Source organism: Pongo abelii, chromosome 21, assembly GCF_028885655.2.
Source record: "Pongo abelii isolate AG06213 chromosome 21, NHGRI_mPonAbe1-v2.0_pri, whole genome shotgun sequence".
NCBI lineage: Eukaryota > Metazoa > Chordata > Mammalia > Primates > Hominidae > Pongo > Pongo abelii.
In genome coordinates this window covers 41679360-41695809 of record NC_072006.2, presented here as the reverse complement: position 1 = coordinate 41695809, position 16450 = coordinate 41679360, and the positions used below count along the sequence as shown (strand labels likewise).

The 16450-nt window shown below is 51.3% G+C and overlaps 3 protein-coding genes across 5 annotated transcripts; 1 reads left to right on the top strand and 2 right to left on the bottom strand.

Moving 5' to 3' along the window:
• Window positions 1–15: 15 nt before the first annotated feature.
• LOC129052227 (peptidyl-prolyl cis-trans isomerase A-like) lies at window positions 16–3052 on the bottom strand. Its single transcript, XM_054542254.1, has one exon. The coding sequence runs from the start codon at window positions 1003–1005 to the stop codon at window positions 508–510; it is 498 nt and encodes a 165-aa protein (XP_054398229.1). The 5' UTR covers window positions 1006–3052; the 3' UTR covers window positions 16–507.
• A 133-nt stretch (window positions 3053–3185) lies between these two features.
• On the top strand, window positions 3186–13606 carry BLCAP (BLCAP apoptosis inducing factor). Its single transcript, NM_001133398.1, is given in 2 exon segments — window positions 3186–3251; window positions 11673–13606. A coding segment is annotated over 1 exon segment (264 nt). The 5' UTR covers window positions 3186–3251; window positions 11673–11848; the 3' UTR covers window positions 12113–13606.
• NNAT (neuronatin) lies at window positions 7127–11485 on the bottom strand. Of its 3 annotated transcripts, none has more exons than XM_002830283.5 (3): window positions 9611–11485; window positions 8579–8659; window positions 7127–8350 (listed from the first exon to the last, which is right to left on the bottom strand). In XM_002830283.5, exons 1-3 carry the CDS (start codon window positions 9680–9682, stop codon window positions 8258–8260), a joined length of 246 nt encoding a protein of 81 aa, XP_002830329.2. In that variant the 5' UTR covers window positions 9683–11485; the 3' UTR covers window positions 7127–8257. The 3 variants fall into 3 exon arrangements, with proteins under 3 accessions (XP_002830329.2, XP_024094411.1, XP_009231843.2); XM_024238643.2 differs by having other exon boundaries at window positions 8584–8659; XM_009233568.3 differs by lacking the exon at window positions 8579–8659.
• Window positions 13607–16450: the final 2844 nt, after the last annotated feature.

Here is a 16450-nt window from a genome sequence, read left to right as displayed (position 1 = left end):
CATAAAACACAGTATTCTATTGCATGAACATGCCACAATTTATCCATTCTCCGGTGATGGACATTGAAGTATTCCTAATTTGAGCTATGAATAAGTCTGCTATGAACATTCTTGCACAAGTGTCCATGTAAACATAGGCACTCATTTCTCTCGGGTACATACCTAGGAGTGGAAATTCTAGATCACAGCATAGGTGTATGTTTAGATTTTGTAGATACTATCAGTTTTCCAAAGTGGCTGTACCAATTTCCTCTGCCGTCAGCACTGCAAGAATTTGTTGCTCTCAACATTCAGCTCTCTTTTTCTTTTTTTGTTAGTTTTTATTTCATAATCGTAAACTCTGCAATCCACCTGGGCATGGAAGGGATCAAGGAAAACATGAAACCCAAAGGGAACTGCAGCGAGAGCACAAAGATTCTAGGATACTGCGAGCAAATGGGGTGAAAGGGTGCTCTCCTGAGCTACAGAAGGAATGGTCTGGTGGTGAAGATAAAACACAAGTCAAACTTATTGGAGTTGTCTACAGTCAGCAATGGTGATCTTCTTGCTGGTCTTGCCATTCCTGGACCCAAAGCGCTCCATGGCCTCCACAATCTTCATGCCTTCTTTCACCTTGCCAAAGACTACCTGCTTGCCATCCAACCACTCAGTCTTGGCAGTACAGATGACAAACTGGGAACCGTTTGTGTTGGGTCCAGCATTTACCACGGACAAGATGCCAGGACTTGTATGCTTTAGGATGAAGTTCTCATCATCAGATTTCTCCCCACAGATGGACTTGCCACCAGTGCCATTATGGCGTGTGAAGTCACCACCCTGACATATAAATCCTGGAATAATTCTGTGAAAGCCGGAAACCTTATAACTAAATCCTTTCTCTCCAGTGCTCACAGCACGAAAGTTTTCTGCTGCCTTTGGAATCTTGTCTGCAAATAGCTCGAAGGAGAAGGGACCTAAGGGCTCGTCATCGACAGTGATGTCGAAGAACAAGGTGGGGCTGACCATGGCTGATAGTATGGGGATCCCGGCGGCATCTGCAAAGCCAGCTCTCTCTTTTTCTAAACAAGAGCTTCCACTACAAGACTCCTCTTGTCATTCAGTGTTGGATACTGGGTGTGGCTGCCATGGATGCATTGATCCTTTAGCCTGTAAGCAGCAGGATGGTGGGAGGCCACATTGAGGCCTGTTTCGAGTCTCAGCTGGAGGAGAAATGGACATCTCCTTGCTTTGGATGTGACCCCAGGAACTGGATAGCCATCTTGTGGCCATGAGCATGAAACCAGCACGAGGACAGAAGATAAAATGAACCTCGGTCCTTGATGACACTGCCTAGCCACTGAGTGGCAGGCTACTTATTTTTTTAAGCCAATTGATGTAGTTGTGTGTTTAACTTGCAACATAAAAGATACAGTCCACCAACCTTCTTTATTCCCAAACCCCAACGGCTCCATTTCTGTTCTCTACAGCATCAGCCCCACTGAGGACTCCCTTCTTCCTGAAACCTCCTCTCTAGGACCCACACTCACTTGGTCCTCTTTCTGCCCCACTGGCCACTGCTTCTCAGTCTCCTTTCCTGGATCCTCCTCTTCTTTTCTCTCCACCTTCTTTCACTTGCCTTCTCACCCAGCACCATGACCTTTGTATTGATGGCCCCCAAATATGTATCTCCTGCCCCAGCCTCCGTTCGCAGCTCCTGTGTCACATAAACCTGCCTACTCACCCTCTCTGCCTGCACGTTGCCCAGACATTTCAAACTTAACTTCTCAAAGCCGAACTTGATCTTCCCCCTCAGTCTGTTCCTCTTTCAGGCTTTATTGTCTTGGCCAAGGACTCTTTTACTCTTTCATTTACTCAAGGCTAAAACCTAGCGAGGAGTTATTGCCAATGCCTCCACATCCACCCACGTCCAATCTTCCACCCTTCCCTTCACCTCCCCAAGCCACCACCCTATCTGAGTCAGCATTAGCTTTTGTCTGGAAAGCTGCAACCATCTCCTAACTGGTCTGCCTACACCCACTCCTGAGTGCTTTCCAAGCCATGCGGCCTGGGTGGCCTTTCAGAAATCCAAATTTGCTGTCCTTTTCCTGATGAAAATGGCTTCCCCTGACTCTCAAGAGAAAAGCCAAATTCAGTATGTAGCTGACCTGTTTTCTTCCGTGCTCACCTCACCCTAACTCTGCCCCTTCCCAGCTCCAGATCTGGGACAAATGTTCTTTCTGCCTAGAACATTTCCCCTCTCACTCTTGCCCTAATCGTCCTTGGTTTCTCAACCTAAACGCCATCTTCCCAAGGAGGTTCCACCCTTTCCCTACATTAGGACGCCATTAATTTCTCCTAACACTCTCTACTTCTTCTCACAGCACTTCCCATGATGTGTAATTACGTATTGATTAAAGTCACTAATATACAGTGATTATATGACTGTCTCCCCGCCTACCCGCCATTAGACTGGCAGCGCCTTGAGGTCAGGGACAGACCCAGGTTAGCCACTCTACCTGCCCTTAGCACTGCGCTTGAGTACAGTACGCGCCCACGGAATATGCTTAATTAGCTAATAAATGACTACACGGACTCATTCAAGCCTCATAAAAGCCCTAAGGTGGGCATTTCATCAGAAGCCGGGTCGGGGTGGGCGAGGGGCTCGCTGGCCCAAGGTACCGGGCAAGTGGGGGAGCCGGGGCCTGACCCAAGTCAGTCCCAAGTTCTGAGCCCGGACCTTTCAGCTCCTGAGCCTTGGCTGCATGATGAAACGCTAGGGAGGGGGTGGACTTTGAGCCACGAGAAGGTTTTCCCCGAGTCCACGGACCATCCACGCGGGCAAGAACGAAGCGGGTTCACCAACAGGAACACAACCCGGCCCGCCCCGCGCTCACGGAGTAAAGATCACAATCTGCTGCATATGCATGAGGGGACAGGCCGCGCTTCGGGGCTGTCCACACCTCGCCTGATAAAAATTATTCGGGCTTGAGGACCTCGGCGCCCCAGAGTTTTGTAAAAATGCGTACAAAGTCCTCAAAGGTGGTCTGTGGCGGATATTTAAGGGAAATGGGGCGAGGGTGAGCCCCTTCTTCGGGCCGTATGATCAGGCGTCTGCGGTAGACAGCCCGATCCCAGGATGGGTCCTCGGCCGGCTCGACTAGAAGACTAAGGGGGCGTCTCCCCGGCTTCCTGCGGCGTCGGTGGCGAGCTGAGGTGGAGGCAGGCTGCGGCACACGGCGACAGTGGCGGCGGCGCCATGGCAGGGCTTGCAGGTACCGTGGCGTCAACCTGCTTGGGGCGGGATGAGAGGCCCTCCATGCGGCCGCGCCGCCATATTGTCCCTTCTGAGTCACCTTAGGCGTCTCCGGGTCCCCGTCACTGGGGTTTTCCTTCCGCATACCCCGGGAAGGCAGGGCCCCCCTGTCCGGCTTCAGGTGATTGCCGTGATTGGACCTAGCCTGGGCCTTGGGGGTCCCTTCCCAGCCCGGGGGTGGGTCATAGTATCCCTGGGTGCTGGCTCTGGCCTTGTCCAAGGTCAGCGCCCTTGCAGGATGAGACAGGCAGAGCCGGGGGCATGGGGCTGGGGAGCGCGACCACCATCTCTGCGGCCCCGGGTTCCATGGCAGGGTGCCCAGCTTGTGAGGGGCCTGTCACTTGGTCCCCATCAGTGTAGTTGCGTTGCTTTAGTTGCTTTTTTTGCGGGGGGGGCGTGGGGGTGAGGGGAGAGAGGGTCTCCTGAGGCTCCGCTTCGGTGTCTGGGGTGATAGGCTGACGCTCTGCTAAGAGTCGCGGGCGCTTCTTACTCCCTCCAACTTTACATCAAGGGTGGACATCTCTTCCCTTTCCTTCTATAGACGTGGGGAGTGGCCCTCAAGGGCAGCTGAAGGAACGGAATGCCTGGCGCACTAATGGCCTGGAAAGGAAGCATGGGGGATGGGGGACAGTTGTTTTTTTCCTTCCCCTTTCCAAATCTCCTTTAGTTTCCTTCCAGGCCTCTGTGTCCCATTTCAGCGCTAAATGTTGGGAGACTGGGGTCTGTCCTCGGAAAGAAACAGCCTTTCTGTTTATAGGTTTGGATCGTCTTTCCCTTTCAGGGAACTGGTGTGTTGGGGACGGCTTCTCTGCCCTGCCTGACATGGTCCAGTCATCCCGTCAGCCTTCTGGACAGCAACACCAAAGCTGGGACCAAAAAAAAGTTCCAGCTTAAGTGCTAATGCCAAGTGTTAGATCTTGTTTGCTTGTTTGTTTTAAATCAGAGACTAATTAATGTCAAGCAAATCTGTTAAAAGATTTGATCACGGGAAGCCTGGTCGGTTTCCAGTGACCAGGTCAATTCCATATCTGAAATTAGTCTTGTTAGAGTTGCTGCCAAAAACAGTTTAACCTTTAATCTGTAATATGTTGTTTCAAAGAGGAATCTGGGTTAGGCTGTCTTTTTTTGTTGTTGTTCTCCTATCTTTGAAACACATGCATTGCATTTCAAGCCTGTCCCTGTGCGATATACCAAGAACCACGCGTTGCCTGCCCCTCTGACTTCCTGCTCTGGAAATGCTCAGGAATCTGGATCCTGCAGGGGCATGGGCCCTGTGGGAGGGCGAGGCAGGGAGGGGAGGATAAACAGGATCACTCCCAGGGAAGATGGTGACAACATGTCTCTGGGGCATATAGAGGAAGTCAGAGGTCACGGGGGAAAAGAGATTGTTGTTTGACTAGTGTTTTGTGTATGTGCATGAGTGCACATGTTTAAATCTCTGGAGGGGGGGTGGGGGCGGTGGGGGGAAGTTAACTGCAAATTCAGAATCTCCCTTTGGGGTGTTGGCTCCTGAGGAGATACACATTTCAAAATAGATATCTAGTAAATGGCTCACAGCAAACCTGCTCCCCGATCCAACAGTAATCTGTTGCCCAAGCTCAAGGAACTTGCCCCTGCCCTTCCCTGACAGCAGACATCCCTTCCTTCAGTGACAATTCAAATATTCCACAGATAAAGGTAACAGTGTCACATAGCACCCTGCACCCCTAAAAGTCATGGTACCTAAACACCTCTGGACTTAACTTCAGCTGGTTAGGCTAAGAAACTAACATACTGGAGCATTAGTCTCAAGGTTCTCTCACCTGTTGCTGGAGTCCCACAGAGCTATTCCCAATTCCTTCCCAACCGATCTGCTCTGTCCTTGGCCTTGTGGGGGCAAAGTCTTCTGGGAGCAATGATGGTTCAGGCAAAGGGGACATTCAGCACTGTGACTAAGGGCTGTGCAGTAAAACACTAGTCATTTTCAATTCTTCGCATTGCTCTCTATCAGAATAAAAAGTTTAATGGTATAGTTTGTGGAAAAAATTTTATAAACAAGGTGTGTTTGGACCATCTAGGCATTGCATGGCATTGCACTGGATGGAAAGTGAATGCACTGTCTTCTCTGGTGGGTTAAGTTTGCTGCCAGAACATGAGGTTTTGTGGGTGGAGGATGCAAATGGGGAGTGGACATTGCACATTGAAGCCCACACATGCAGGTGCAGGCCACCAGGGCAGCCCTTGCCTGGAAATCTGTCATCTCACCTTGCCACACTCACAGCCCTGCTGATGGACGGATGGAGGAAAAGGGCTTTGCCAAGGTGATATGGAAAGCTCTGGGGCTATCAGCAGCCTCTTGTCTTCTAAGTGGGGGCACAGGAGGTGCTGTGTCCAGAGCAGCCAGCTCTTACCATGCTGCTTTGGCCCACCTCCCTGAAATCTGCTACCTTGTCACTTGGGCTGAGGTTAGAGCATCAACGGCAGTGGGGCTATGGGCATATCCCTCAAAAGCTCTGAAGGGAGGGTCAGCCTTCATGGAGAACACAAGTTGGTATGTTCATGATTATCTGGGTTTAGTGTGGAAAACCACAGAAACTCCCAGTTTTGAGGCCTGCCAAGATACGGGGTTCAGAAGGGAGGAGGTGTGCCTGCTGATGAGTCACACTGGGGCAAGAGGAGACCTGCCTCACCTTCAGGCTATGGTAGCAGCTATAGCCACCCAGCCTAAGAAAGATGAAGTCTCAGATTGCGCATCCTCTCCGAGTCCTGATGAGTCCTGATTGCCACTGCGATGGCAGTTTCTATCGTGTTAGGGTTCACTGGCATCTCAGAGGCCCTCTTCGAGAGGGAAACTGAAGATGAAGGGTATAAGGTGACATGTCCAGGTTCCCTAGGCTGATTGATGGCAAAGCCAAGACCAGGACCGGGATCTGCAACTCCCCACGCCTATAATTCTCTGATACCAAATGAAGTTTTAGATGCCTTTAGAGGTGCTGGTGATTGGGCTAAGAAACTTAAGGGCTTGCTTAGGGGAGGGAAACATGATCAGGCTTAAGGGGGCAAGGTACTTTGTGCTCCAGAAGTATTTGTGACAGCTGTGACTAAGGGATTCGAAGAAGTGGCAGGAAGAGAGATTTATGGCCCTCCAACTCCCTCCCTTGGTGTTGACCCAGCAACAGGTGTGTAGTGACAGGGACACATAAAGCCAGAGACAAGGCTGAACAGGCGGCAGGGCCATTTGGTGAGACAGTCAGCTGACCCCATGTAGAAAGAGCCCTGACTCACTGGGGAGTGGGAGAGGAAGACAAGTCCGAGGCCAAGCACTGCCCACCCTGATGTGATGGCAGGGGAGAGCCCAGGGCCAGGGACCTGGTAAGCATCCCTAAGAATAAGGAGGCTGGTGCTGGGAAAAGCAGAAACCCAGTATTGGGGAGAGAGGTTTCTGGGGTGAGGTGGGGCCAGGAGACCCTGCAGAGTAGCAAGGCCAGGCAGATTGTCTTTGTAGTGGTCCTGGTGGATATGGGGCCTGCAGCATTAAGCTGGGTGGAGAAGGCGCCACGCTGCACCTCTTATCCTGTTCTCATTGTCTAAGCCACTGTCCACCCTGCCCAGTACTCATTTCCTTGGGGCTCCTGGATGGAGACCTGAAGTAAGGCTTTGTGTTCTGAAATCACCCCCTTGGTCCCTAGTACCTCTTTGGAGGGCTACTCCCACCTTTTTCCCCTCGTCTCATCTTTCCCAAAGTGATTACCTACTTTGGCCCCTCATCCTAAGACCACAAGTAAAGCACCTATCCCTTTGGGGAGGGGGAAGTGGTCCCTTATTCCAGGACCACAAGTGAAGATGTCAGCCTTTCTCTTTGGAGAGAGGGGGAAATGGTCCTTTATCACAGGACAGCATTGAGATGGGGTTGGGTGTGTGAGGGGCCCAGCTTATTGCAATTTTGATGGCCCTCCTTTTCCTCCCTCCCCCAAGCAGTGTGCCTGTTCCACAATGGGCACATCAGCTGAGTCTTAGAAGTGTATGTTGATGTCGCTAAAGAAATCACAAGAGACAAAGTTTTGGTGCGCCTCCACTGCACCGCAGGGTCCTGGGACACTGTGCGAGACAGGGGAGGTACTTTTTTTATTTTTTGTAGAGGTGGTCCCTGTCCTCCAGGAGCTTACAATCTAGCTGGGGAGACACAACTAATGCACACTTAATCAGTACAATTAGCGATTACCACAATATTGACCACAACTGCATGAGACCAGGGAAAAGCAAGATCAGTGAGGGGCAAGGGGGGTTCAGAGAAAGTGTTTTAGTAAAGGTGGGGTTCATTTACTTTTACTGCTTGAATAGTTCCAAATCAAGTGACACATTATTTTGGAGTAGGGTGGGCTTGGGAGGCAGTGAGGAGGAAAGGGGAATCGAGGGAGCAAATGCAGCAAGGCTGGAATGCAAGTGCCCTGGGCAAGGGACAGCGAGAGGGCCCCACTGTATTTCTTAACCACCCTCCTTCCTCAACTGTGCCCTCCAGTCCCGCCACACAGGCACGCGGTTGGTGCTGCACCAAGATTCAGGGCTTCGGCTGGCGATGTCAGAATGTCCATTCTGCTGGCTGGTGTGGTGTTTTGATTTCCATGGTAGGGCCTGCTGGCATGGCCCTGGCTTCGGGGCTGGGATGGTGCTGTCCCGACTTTGTCCAGATCAGAATGCGGTGCCTATGCCCAGATCTCAGGGGTCTGCTCCCCCTATCCCCCCTCCACTCTCGACGCTGCCCCTTAGTGGGACCGGTGCAAAGGGGTTGGGAAGGGATCTGGTATCTTCATCATTGTCGGTACTGCTTCTCCGGGGGTCTACTGGCCCCTCACTGACCTTGCCAAGTGCTCCTCTGGCGAGGGAACACAGGGGACCCCACATTCCTGCGCGGCACTGGCTCCCGTGCTGGTCGAGATGCACAGGAGCACCTGATGATACGGCCGCCCAGGGCTGGGAGCTGGGGCCTCAGTTGGGGGCTCGCTGCCTGCGCTCCCCCAACACCTGCCGCCCGGTCCGCGACACCGTGTACGCCAGCTTCTGCAGGGAGTACCTGAACACCTGCGGCGAGAAACCCAGGACCCACCCTTAGTGGAGAGCACCCACAGCATGTCTGTGGTGCTGCCGTGCCCACCCCCGCCCCACCCCCTGCCCCGCCCGCCCATCTAGCGTAGGCTGGAGAGGCGGGCGCGGGCGCAGCTTGTCCACGAGTCAGGGCAGCTGGAGCTTTTCCAACTGTGCTGAGAGCTGCATGGCGGCAAGCTGATTGGACCCACAACTTAGGTATACCTCACTTCTCGCAATGGGCTGTGTCCCTGGAGGATTTCGAAAAGCGAATCCTACCCAGTAAATGCAGCATTCCAGGAACACCTTGAAGGAAATATGCGATTCCTTTGGCAAAGGATTCCTTTAGCAGGGAATTCTTCCTGCAAAGGGAGCTTTTAGGGTAAATGATTTTATGGGCAAAGCGCTTTCTTCTGATTTATCTCTTTTTACACAAAGCGCTTTTGTCTCTTTTTGATTTTTTTTTTTTTTTTTTGTAAAGCAATTGTCCTTTTTTGGAAGCGCTTTTTTTCCCCTTCTATTTTTCTCTCGAGGGGCTTTTTCCTCTAATTTTTTTCTTTAAAGCGTTTTTGCCCGATCCATTTTTTTCCGTTAGCTCCCTTGTCTAATTTTCTTCTGCAGTGCGTTTTTAATCTAATGCATTTCTTTCTGCCAAGTGCTTTTCTCCGATTTATTTTTCCTGCAATGCGCGTTTTTCTGTTTTCCTGTGAACTACTTTTTCTCTAATTGGTTGTAGGATTTTTTTTTTTTTTTTTGCGAAGTAATTTTTATTTTTTCTGAGAAGTGCCTTTTTCTAACTTATTTTTTGTTCCACCCCCGCAAGCGCTATATGTTTTTTTAAATAAAATTTCTCCGCAATGCGCAATTTTTTAAGGTGGAAAATTTTCACTCTGCGAGCTGTAAAATCTTGCAACACAGTAGTGCCCCGCCTCCCTCCTGGGGTCGAGTCCGGGTGTAGCGGGTTTTTCTTACCGCGTAGGTCGCTAAATGCCTGGGTGATCGTCCGCAGCGGTCGCCCGCCGCGCCCCGAGTCTTTGTTCCCGGGCAGGCGCGGGCGCACTAGGGAGGGTCAGCGCGAGGAGGACGGCGCAGGGAATGGGCAGGGGGCGCGCGGTGCCGGCAGCGGCACTTGGGCAGGCAAGGATCGCGGCAATCAGAATAGGACGGGTCCGGGAAGCGGCAATCGCGACGCGGTCTTGGGGGTTCTAGGGGCGCGAGTTGGGAACCCTCTCCCACCCGAAACCCCGGCAGACTTACCTGCAGCAGCACGCGGAAGATGTACCAGCCGATGATGAGCAGTTCAGCCGAGGCTGCCGCCACTGCCGCCATGGTTCCAAGAGTGGTAGGTGGGTGGTCGAGAAAGAGGGTTTGCGGAGATCCGCTGGTCTCGGAGTCCGCTGTTGGGCGCACTGCCGCAGCCGCGGTGGCCGCGCCTTAAGTACCCGCCCGCCACCTAAGTGCGCATGCGCGCCTTGGGGGGTGTTTATGAGGAGGGGTGGCTGGGGGCGCTCCTCATTCGCCAGGAGAGGAAAAAAATAATCCATCTGCTCTTTCCATACCGACCCCCGCCTCCTGAGTTCCATCTTAGCCCCCTTCCAGAAGATTCCGCCGTGCTTGCTTTTGGATTTTGCTTTAAAATGGAGGGGTACCATGACTCTGGGTAGAGTACAGGGCGAGGATGGGGGTGCAGGTCTCTTAGTGTGGCGCCCTTCTCCCCAGTCCCTGGCCTGCAAATTTGAGCTCAGTCTCCGGTGCCACTCCAGAGCCTACCTTGGGGATGGATGGAAAACCGAAATTAGGGAGGGGTCATCTGCCCCATAGAGCAAAAAACGTGGTGCCCCTTTCAGAAGCTTTGGCATAATAGGCCCGTGCTCGGCGCTCTTTTACTAATACTGAATGAGTTGAAAGCCCAGGTCCTCAGCTTCATGAGGGTGCCTGAGCGCGTAACCCGTCTGATTCTTTACATCTCTCTTACGGTAGCGAGGAGATGAGAATCTGCGGTGGAGGTCGCTACCGTAGGGAGCTGAGCCAGGGCACTGCGCTTTGGGCGCAAAAGCAGTAGTCACCCGGTATCTGTGGGAGGGATACAGGAAGGATTGGCGCCCTTCGTATGCGCGGAAGGAATGAGCTCTGCGGAGAAGTGGTTGGAATATGCTCGGGGATAGTTTTCTGCTGGACAGGTCGTTTCGACCTCTGCCTTCCGCTCCCCTCCCCCAAGCCCTGGTAGGTCGGCCTTAGCCAGTGGGGTTCTTTGTACCCGTTGCGCTGGGCGGCTGGATCACCGAAAGGGGTTACGCTACCGCTACCGGAGGGTTGTGGCTACCGCAGCCCCGTTTCCAAGTGAGGCGGGTCCCTTTCAGACCCTTGTGGGTCCCTCGCACAGCGCGGATTTTGCGGGCGGGAAGACCGGAATGCGGTTTGTGAGTGTGGTCCCCGCGCACCGGTGGCCAGCCGAAAGCACCTCTTTCCAGCAAGCTGCCTGGCCCAGGGGCCAACTGGCATTTGCCCCTATGTGGCTAGAAAATTAATTTTCATTAAAAGCTCCCAGAGGTCAGGTTCTATACAGTGCCAGCAGCAGATGGAGGTGTAATGATCCAAGCGACTTCAGTTTGGACAAAGTAGCATAGTGACTTTTTTTCTACCTTGACTTTCGGAGAAGTTGGCAGATTCTGGCAAAGTGACGCCGGGCTATTTGAAAAAGGCAAGCTTAGCCTAGGCTGCCATCTTAAAATATTTCGAGGCTGTAGCTGCCTCAGGATCCTTTGCCTGTGGTCTGGTGGCCGGCAGTGCCCCGCTAACAGCTTTAACTCTGCACTCAGTGCCTGAGCACCTATGGCTGTGAGAGATGCTAGATACAGAATCCTGTCCTTACCACGTGGGGGCACAGCAGGGAGCCCTTGGTCGTCCTTTGGCAACCACTGGGCGGTATTGTGAGGTCTGGGCCCCTTGAGGACGGGCTGCAGCCCCAGGAGGCGATACATGATCTCTGCTGGGCAGGGCCCAGGCAAAGCCAGTCCACTGTGTGAAACCGTGCCAAAGAGCCCTCTCCCCGATCCCCCAGGAGAAGCCCCGGGGAGACATCCCAGGAAGCTTCCCGAATTAGTGACTTGGAGAGGAGTAGAACTTTCACGGGTGGGCAGGGAGGAAAGGGCATTTCACATTTGCTGTTGTTAACCATGATCCATTTTCCCAAATAAGTATACATTCTGTTCCTGTTTTTTTTGTTGTTGTGTTTTTTTTTTTTTTTTTTTTTTTTTTTTTTTTTGTCTGTCTGTCTGTTCTTTGTCTGTTTGTCTGTTGTGTTGACTTTTCTCTTCAGGATCCCTGCTGCCTTGGTGATCCCGGGCTGACAGCCAGAGAGCACAGCGGCTCAGCTCCTGGAGAGTGAGGGTTGAAGAAAGCGGAGGGCAGCCGCCTGCGCCCGCTGGCTCCCATTAGGTCGGTTCCTGCAGCGGTGCCCGGCAGCCTTGGTGAAGGCCCTGCCCGGCAGAGATCATGTATTGCCTCCAGTGGCTGCTGCCTGTCCTCCTCATCCCCAAGCCCCTCAACCCCGCCCTGTGGTTCAGCCACTCCATGTTCATGGGCTTCTACCTGCTCAGCTTCCTCCTGGAACGGAAGCCTTGCACAATTTGTGCCTTGGTTTTCCTGGCAGCCCTGTTCCTTATCTGCTATAGCTGCTGGGGAAACTGTTTCCTGTACCACTGCTCCGATTCCCCGCTTCCAGAATCGGCGCATGATCCCGGCGTTGTGGGCACCTAACGGCCTGCCCTGTTAGCTTTCCAAGGAAGCAGAAGACGGGAGGGGAGGCATTGACATAGGTCATAAAGCATTGGAGTTTCAAATCCCGCAGCCTCGCGGGTGTCACATTCCTGACGGCGCCTTTTTGGCCTGTGATGTTTTATCCTTATAATGTGAATAATGGCACTGACCGGTGCTTTTATTGTAAAGTCCTATAGTCGTGGGTGGTCTTGTGGTTGTGTGTGTTCTGTCCCCATCTAGGTCCTGGCTGGCCACATGACCACCCCCCTCGCCTCATTACTGCGAGGAGTCTGGGTCCATCCTGGTCAACCGCCCCAATGTGACCTGGGGCAGATAAAATGCCAGTCTCATTGTCACCTCTGTGACCCCTCCTTGTCAGGGTCTCCTTCCTTCCCAGAATGTTACTGACTCCTCAGTCCCTCTTCTGGTTTCCCTTTATTTCTCTTCTACCCTTTTCCTTTTTTGGGGAGTACCTGTCCAAGACAGGACTCATTTTTGCACTTATCTCGAATTCGAAGAGATTGCTGACGCCCGAGAGCCTCGCTTTTTCATCCTTCTTTCCTTGTTCAGCAGGCTAGACAGAAACATGTCTTGACTGTTAGTTGTCCACAAATCTTCAGTATTTTCTCCACTTCATTTTTAAGAAAGGAAGCAACAGATAGATGTTGCTCTTTCACCTGGGTGTCTGGGCTCATGCTTTCCCGCCCAGCCTCACTTCCTTTGCCCTTCCTCCTGCCTTTCTCAACTGTCCCAAGGAGGGGGCCTCATTGTGTCTCCCGTGCATGCTCTGCAGCATTGAAGTATGGTGTGTTCACGTAGTTCTAGCAGTCCCCAGCTGAGTGAGTGGGAGAGTACCTGTGTGTTTCATAACGGCCATGATCCCCTTGATAGATGTTTGGATATTTTTTGGTGTGCCCTGTGCGTGTGTGTGTACAAATACATGTGTATATTCCTTTTAAAGAAGCTTTATCGAACGTGTTCTGATTTTGAGGTTTAGCAATAGCTAGCTATATATGGTAGGTGCCGCTACAGTTTTTATTTAGCATGGGGATTGCAGAGTGACCAGCACACTGGACTCCGAGGTGGTTCAGACAAGACAGAGGGGAGCAGTGGCCATCATCCTCCCTCCAGGAGCTTCTTCGTTCCTTCGCATATAGACTGTACATTATGAAGAATACCCCGGAAGACTTTGTGACTGTCACTTGCTGCTTTTTCTGCGCTTCAGTAACAAGTGTTGGCAAACGAGACTTTCTCCTGGCCCCTGCCTACTGGAGATCAGCATGCCTGTCCTTTCAGTCTGATCCATCCATCTCTCTCTTGCCTGAGGGGAAAGAGAGATGGGCCAGGCAGAGAACAGAACTGGAGGCAGTCCATCTAGGGAATGGGACTGTGAGGCCATACTTGTGAAACGTTTGGACTGCTATTCTAGAGCTTTTATTTGGTGTGTTCGTTGCACAGCTGTTTGAAATGTTTAATAAAGCTTTATAAACTTTACTTTGTGGTTTTATGTGGCTGCAGTCCATTTGGGTCGTGGTGTTGGATTTCGGAGTTGGTGGGGGGCAGGGGGAAGCATGGAGGGGCTGAGTCTTTGGCGCCAGAGTACCTTAGCCCGAAAATTTGATCTGCTTTCTGGAGAGCAGATGGTGGGGATGGGGGAGGGGGAGCAGGGGGCAGGACAGGCGGTGAACAGGGGGGAGTCTGAAAGTTTTCAGAGATGAGACATTTGCGTTTCTCAGCTCCCATGGCTTCTCGCCTGAAATTGTTTCCCTCCATAGGAGATTTGAGTAACCGATCCCTTGACAAACAACTTAAGACAGCTGGAGCTCTAATCATCAAGGATTTTTATGGTGCTGCTTTTGAAGTAAAAATAGTGAAACCCCTTATGGCATTTCAAGTGGAAAAATAAATAAGACTGGCTGTCCAACCAGCCGGATGTAAGGTGATGGCTAGAAGTGCCGGGAGTGGCGTGATTCCATGTTGTAGATATGCACGTGCTCCCATGGCCATGGCCTTTGAGACAGTGTAGGCTAGTTTGTCAGGTCCTGTGCTGGGTATTCACCTCTGAATCTCCTTCTAGGAAGCATAGTAGGAATACTGCCTGTCCAAGGCACAGGGCTGTCGTGAGGTTTTATTGAGTCACAGTCGTGAAGGGCTTTGGTAATTTCATAGAAGATCACCTGTTCTACCTAGGCTTTAAATTTGTTGCTATAAAATTGAGTATGGTTTTCTCCTGTTCACTTAAGTCTCCCCATTGTCACTTTATTCTTTTTTTCATTCAAAACTTGCCAAAGATTTGTCTATTTTAGAGGTATTTTCAAAGAACCAAACTTTTATTGATCATATCTGCTGGGTAATTTTCTTATCTGATTCTTTTGTGCTTTTATCTCTGAATTCTTCTTTTCTGTGTTTCTGGATAGATTTCGTGGTTCTGCAAAGTCTTGACAAGCTGAGGAGTCATACCTGAAAAGGATGGTTTGTTCAACAAACATCGAGACCCTGTACTAGGCTTGCTGGGGATTTCAGGGGCAAGACTCAGGCCTGACTCTTCAGGAGCTCATGATTGTAGCCTAGTGGGAAGACTTAACAAAACAGACAATTGCAAATTCCAAAAGCAACAAAACAAAAAGGCTTTTGTGTCCCTACTCTCCTGTGGCGACACCTGGATGATAAATGAAGCCAAGATTATTGCTTATTTTGCCCTCCCTCGGAAAGCAGCTTTCTGTTTTAGGTCAAGCCCACCTAAGAGTCACAAACAGGCCTCCCTCTGAAAGATTTGTGGCCCTTTCCAGCAGGGAGCCTGCAGCCCACCCCTTCCCAAAGTGACTGCCAGATCAGCATTCTGTCACCCCACAATGCTTCCTACCTTGCCAGGCAACCGCCCCTTCTTCCTGAACTGCCTTTTAGGAAAATGAAAAGTAGATACCTTTTCTGGAAAAGAGTAGGGGCAGCAGGCTTAGAAAAACACACAATTACATTGAGCACTGTGGCTCAGTATGAAATGGTCGCCCACCTGGTACCTGGTGACCACAAGACCCCACGAGGCCTAGGTCTGGGCTTCTTTAGGAACGGGTCCTTGCCCTGCTGTGGGCCCCAGTTTCCAGATAGGTAAAATGTGGTCTTTGGAGCAGACAGTTTTTCTAGTCCTAATATCCTGGGACTTCTTTCTCCCAAGATCTAGGGTCTTCCTGGACCCATTTGAGGATGTTAGCTGGGCTCTGAGTAGGTGGCAGTGCACTTTCAGGATAGCATGGGCTTTATGCTTTAGTCAGTGTACCATGTGAGCCCAGGTACTTCCTCTGTCAGGAAGCTTCCCTGGATTTCTTCTCCCTGGGGATCTACTTGACTGGAGCATTTCACTCAGCCTTCTGTTGAGTGCTACTGCTAGTGTTAGGCAGACTTCCCCTTCTGTAGCGACTGAGTTCCTAGAGGGCATGGCCCATGAGGGCTCCTCTTGTCTCCCAAGGGGGCCTGCATTATCAGTCATTTGGCTGGTATTTGGCAGAATCCCACGCAGGAATAGGCCTTGGGACTACAGGGTGGACAGTTCCTGCCATTAGGGAGCCCTCCAGGCTAATGGGAAAGGGCACAACATTGAGCAGATAATGCCAGCAATACACAACCATGGACTGTGTCAGCTGCTAGAAGAGAAGGTCTAAGAGGGGACCCAATGTAGGCCTGGAAGGATTGACTTTCAGGTGGAGCCCTGAAGAACAAATATAAAGGTTTGAGCAGTGAAGTAATAAATGAGATGTTATTATTATTTTACCATCTAATCAAGCATCTCTGCTTACAGATAAAGAGACTGGGATGAAAGTAAAATGAAGGACCACTATCTGGCTGCCCTAGAATCAGAACCCAAAAAGGCTTTTTGGGATAAAGAGGTCAGTCTATCTAAAGCTAGCGAATTGTTGGGAGATACTGAGGGAACCTAAAGCTGAAATGCTATTGGCAGGCCCCGAAACTCAGCCCTGAGAACTCTTCATTTCCATCCGACTGGGAACCATCACAAACGAGGATCTGATGGGAGTTGGGGAGTAACCCAGTCAGAACAGCCTTTGAGATGGGATTCTGTCAGCAAGAAACAGGACAGCATTTGCGTGGTGAAAGTAGCAGGGCCATGGAGAAGGCTACTGGCTTCTCTAGATTACTGGGAATGGGGAGAAGTAGACATAAGGAGTGAGTGTGGATGAGGCAGGGACACAGGAGAAAGGGTAGGCCGGGGAGAAGGAGGCAGTGAAAGATGATAGAAGGAAAGCCAACTTCTATTGAATAGCTTCAGGAAAGGAGGCCAGAGAAGGGCTGTCACCTGTGTCCATTCGGTGGGCAGAGCCAGAACCC